Genomic DNA, 4,368 nt, shown 5'->3' with positions numbered 1-4,368 from the left:
CTCCACCATCGCCCACAGCCTGGGTCGGCGGCCCTGCAGCCCCCAGCCTGGCCCTGCGGCTGCCACGCTCTGCTCCTCGATGGAGACGTTCACACGGAGCCGGATTGACACGCAGATTGTTGGCTCTGGCCCAGATCCCCTGCGCCCCACCGGACCCTCGGGATCCAGGCCCTGCCTCTTCGCTGGTCCCGCTCTCCGGGGTTTGTGTCGTTGGCGCGTTTTATCTGTCACGGTTTGATGTTTTCTCCCAAGTCGTTGAGAAAAATATGAATTTGCGGAGGGCCAAGAATGGATCCATGAGGGACCCGCTGGACACCCTGGGCTCGGCGGGGAGTCCCTGTTTGTGGGTATCTAGCTAGCTAACGATGACGCTTGGGCAAGGCAAAGTTATGGGGGGGGGGGGCGGGAATGCAAAATGGTCTTGAGCCCCGCAATGGGTTCTGAGTCTGCCGGGTCCAGCGTGAAGCGCCTCGTCCGGATGCACAGTGGGCTGTCCTGGATGCCGCAGGCACGGGCGGCCTTGGCCCAGCGAATCGCGCCCCACCTGACCGTGTGCTGCTGGCGCCAGAGCCCAAAGCCAGGTCCTTGGTGTGGGAGTTCCCAGGAGTGGCTGGGGCTCCCTCCCAGCCTGTCCACCCCGGTGAGCTGCTGCTGGGGGTGTGCAGCACCATCCCGGTAGGAGTCCTGCTACACTCGGTGGCGGGCGCGTCTCCTATCCTGGAGCAGTGGCCTATTTCTCGCACCAATCACGGAGGGCAGCCCAATGACTCTTCAGGCCCTCCTCAGCCTTTGCAAGTCACGGCCCCTTGGGGCCCACGAGCCAGCTGGAGACGGTGTTCAGCAGGTCCGTGGTGGATGCGTTAGACGTGGTGCCAGCCTTGGGAGAGTCTGGTTTGCTGGAATCTCCAGGCACTTTGTGGTGGCCCAGAGCCACCTGGAAACATCGACCTTGGAGCAGCAGCTCGGTTGCCACGATGACAACCCACCTGCGAGGAAGAACCTGTGCTATCTTGTCAGCCGACCGGTGTCACCGGCTGCTGTCAGGTCACAAAAAGAGCCCAGTTTTCGTCTTCTCTGGAAATCCATTCTCAGCGCACATAGCGAGGGCCAGCACTGGTCAGTGGTGCTTCGCTTTGGGCGGAAATCAGCCGGAGCGCCACGCCAACGCTCTTCGGCCCTGGGCGGGAGGCTCTGTGGGAGTCTGTGATACTGCTGACAACGGTGGTCTCTTCACCTTGGCTTTCCGCCACCTCGTGGCTGTCCCGCACGCTGAGTGACATGAAGATGGCCAAGCAGTGCTGGCTGGTGTCTTCCCAAGATGCTGTAGTACCTCTGGGGATACCTTGTCAAAGCCACAGCTGTGCCCTGTCTTCATTGAATTCAGCCAGGGCCTTTCTCTTTCTTCCCCCGAGAATGGCTGGCCCCGGTGTCATCCGGGTTGACTCTGTACAATGTCGTGCGGTACCGCGGCGGACGCCTCACGGAAGGCCGAGTGTCGTACATCAGCACTAGGAGTAGGCTGGGCAGAAGGCGAGTTTTGCTTTTTGATAATATCCACGTTGGTTTTTAATTTTTTAAATATTTTCATCAATTGAAATATTGACAGTTGCGCAAAATGATGGGTGTGACGCATTGTGTAATGTTTATCGATTTACATGTTCGCAGTTGCAGGTAATGATCAGGGCAGTCAGACAGGAGTTATTTAACGTTACGATTCAGAAAGTTCAAGCTTTGTTACAAGGAGGAGGGAGGTAAATTGTTCTCCTTAACCTCTGAGGACAGGCCAAGGTCTCTGATTCTATGATTTATAACCATTCAAACCGAAATCGCCAACAGCATGCCCGAATAGCCAACGTCAATGTTCTTAAAGCAAACTCGATTCAGTTCTCAAGCTGCGTTTTTTCCTTTCTTTGGCTGTCTGCACATTGTGTTTATGATCAGTAGAAATCTCTTTTCATCAGTTTGTGTGTGTGGTGAAATCACCAGTAGAAATAGGATCCTTCCAAGATGAGCTATTATTTTTATCAACCAGATTTATAACCTCATCACAAAAAGATATCAAGTTAGTTTGAGAAGATCTATTTCCCATAAACCCCTGCGCATTGGCATTAAATATATTACGCTAGTTTAATGCTTTATTAATGGAGTGCCCATATCCTACGTTTCATTCTCTTGCCTGGGATCAGTGTCAGGTGACGGGTCTTTAATTACTCAGGTCACCCCATTGACCCTTTTTAAATATTGGCACAACATTAGCATTCTTTGAATCTTCTGGAACTTCCTGATTGGCCCAAGAGATGTTGGATATCAACATTAACGATCCAGCGATCTCCTCAGCCAGCTCCTTTAAACTTCTCGGAAGAAAGGTATCTAGACCTACTGATTTAAAAATTTCTGACTTTAGTAGCTGCTGTTTAACATTGTCCTGAATACTAGTGGAATAGAAAGTGATTCTTCACCATGATCATCTGAGACTACTACATCATCTGGCTTTTTTTTGCCAAATAGAGAACAGAAATATTTATTTAACCCGTCTGCCTCATCTGCACTATTATCGATAATTCTCCCATTTCCATCTAGTAATAGCATTATCAGGATTCTTTGTATAGCTAATATATTTCAAATACTCCTTATTGTCCTTAACTCTGCTGCCAAAGATTTTGCCTTGTGTCCTTTTGCTTCCCTTATCAATTTTCTACAATTCCTAGTTTCTGATTCATATTCATTACTATCAGCTTCCCCTCGTTTCCATTTGTTATGTTTTATTTTATATAGCTGCCTACACTTCCCCTCTAAGCCAGGTTGTATTTTTTAACCAGTTTGGCCTCCTTTCCCAATTGTGGGTTTGGGCCTCTAGCAAACTATTCCTAATGAACATTAACGTTTTTCTGATGAAATTCTTCCTGCCCGCTGATTTGGCTCATCAGGGCTTTCAGCGTTGTGAAATGCTGCCCCACAAGCATTCAAAGCGCTGTGTAGACATTCGGGCTGCGGCTTGGAAACCTTAGGGGCTTGGCGGGGGGGTCTCCCAGCCCCAAACACCTACACGGCCGTTTGCAGCATTGTAGCACAAGCCAGACCCGGGCTCCGAGCCTTGCTGATTTTTGTTGTGTAGACGTAACCCCTAACGCCGCTCCCCCTCCGTGTCGGCCCACTCCAGCCTTCCGCCATAGCCCCGGCCCAGCGATTTGTACCCCCACCCATGACACCCCCGAGCCGGGCTGGGGGGAGGGGCCGTGGGGGAGCCCGGGGCTGTGGGGTGTGATTGAGGGGCACCAGCAGAGCTTTGTGTGTGTGTGTGGGCGGGGGGGGTCATCCATCCATCCATCTCCCCCCCACACACATCCTGGTTCTCACCATCTCTCGCTGTTTGCTCCCCCGCCCCCCGGGCTCTGTGTCTCCTCTGTCTCCCTCTATAAATAGATTGAGTGAACGAGGAAGGTGACCTAAAAAACGAGAGCGGCGCCGGATCGGTGCTCACGAGAGAGAACCCCCGGGAACCGGCGCCCCCCATTCTAGGGTGGGTGCCCCCGGAGCCCCCCAGGACGAGGGGGCACTCTGTGTGTGTGTATATAGGGGTGCTGTGCATAGTGGGTGCTGTCTGTGTGTGTATAGAGGGGGGCCGTGCATATAGGGGGCACTGTCTGTGTGTGTATAGAGGGGTGCTGTGCATAGGGGGTGCCATCTGTGTATGTATATAGGGGGCACCCTGTGTGTGTATATAGGGGTGCCATGTATATAGAGGGCACTCTGTGTGTGTATAGGGGGGCCATACATATAGGGGGCACTGTCTGTGTACGTATATAGGGGGCGCTGTGTATATAAGGGGGTCTCTAACCTTACCCCCTTTCTTTCCCAGGCTTACCGGACTCTGGCCCCCACACCTCCCCCCCTCCCTACAATGCCCCACTGCAGCCGCCCCCTCCCCCACCCGACGCCCCAAACAATGCCCCCCTCATCCCCGGCTACAGTGACCCCCCGCACCTGCCCCCCCACTCTGGTACCGCCACCCTGCCCCGCCTCGGGGGGGCTGCCACCCTGCCCCGGCCGCCCCCCACCTCGGCCACCCTGCCCCGGCCCCCCCACCACCACTCAGCCACCCTGCCGCGCCTGCCCCCCGACCCCTACATGCAGGAGACCCAGTTCAACGCCCCCCCCCAGGGGTACATGGTCCAGACGCACCCGCCCATGGGGACCCTGCCCATCGGGGGGTACATGCACCCTGGCTACCCTGTGCAGCTGCAGCCCTGCACCGCCTACGTCCCCGTGTACCCTGTAGGCACGGTGAGTGGGGCAGTCCCGGGGGGGAGGGGGCGGGGCTTCCCTGGGATGGGGCTTCCCCTGCTGCCGGGGGCGGGGCCTCCCTGG

General features: G+C 55.1%; 1 protein-coding gene across 1 annotated transcript; it reads left to right on the top strand.

Annotated features, from left to right (window-relative positions):
• Nucleotides 1-433: 433 nt before the first annotated feature.
• Nucleotides 434-4,284, top strand: LOC115271557 (proline-rich transmembrane protein 1-like; the record flags this gene model as incomplete). Its single annotated transcript, XM_029914393.1, has 2 exons — nucleotides 434-581; nucleotides 3,860-4,284. Coding segments are annotated over exons 1-2 (573 nt in total), but the record flags the coding sequence as incomplete, so codon positions are not given.
• Between the last annotated feature and the right edge of the window lie 84 nt (nucleotides 4,285-4,368).

This window comes from Terrapene carolina, unplaced genomic scaffold (genome assembly GCF_002925995.2).
Source record: "Terrapene carolina triunguis isolate 2854851 unplaced genomic scaffold, T_m_triunguis-2.0 Scaffold46988, whole genome shotgun sequence".
Classification (NCBI taxonomy): Eukaryota; Metazoa; Chordata; order Testudines; family Emydidae; genus Terrapene; species Terrapene triunguis.
This window is presented reverse-complemented; position numbering and strand designations above follow the sequence as displayed.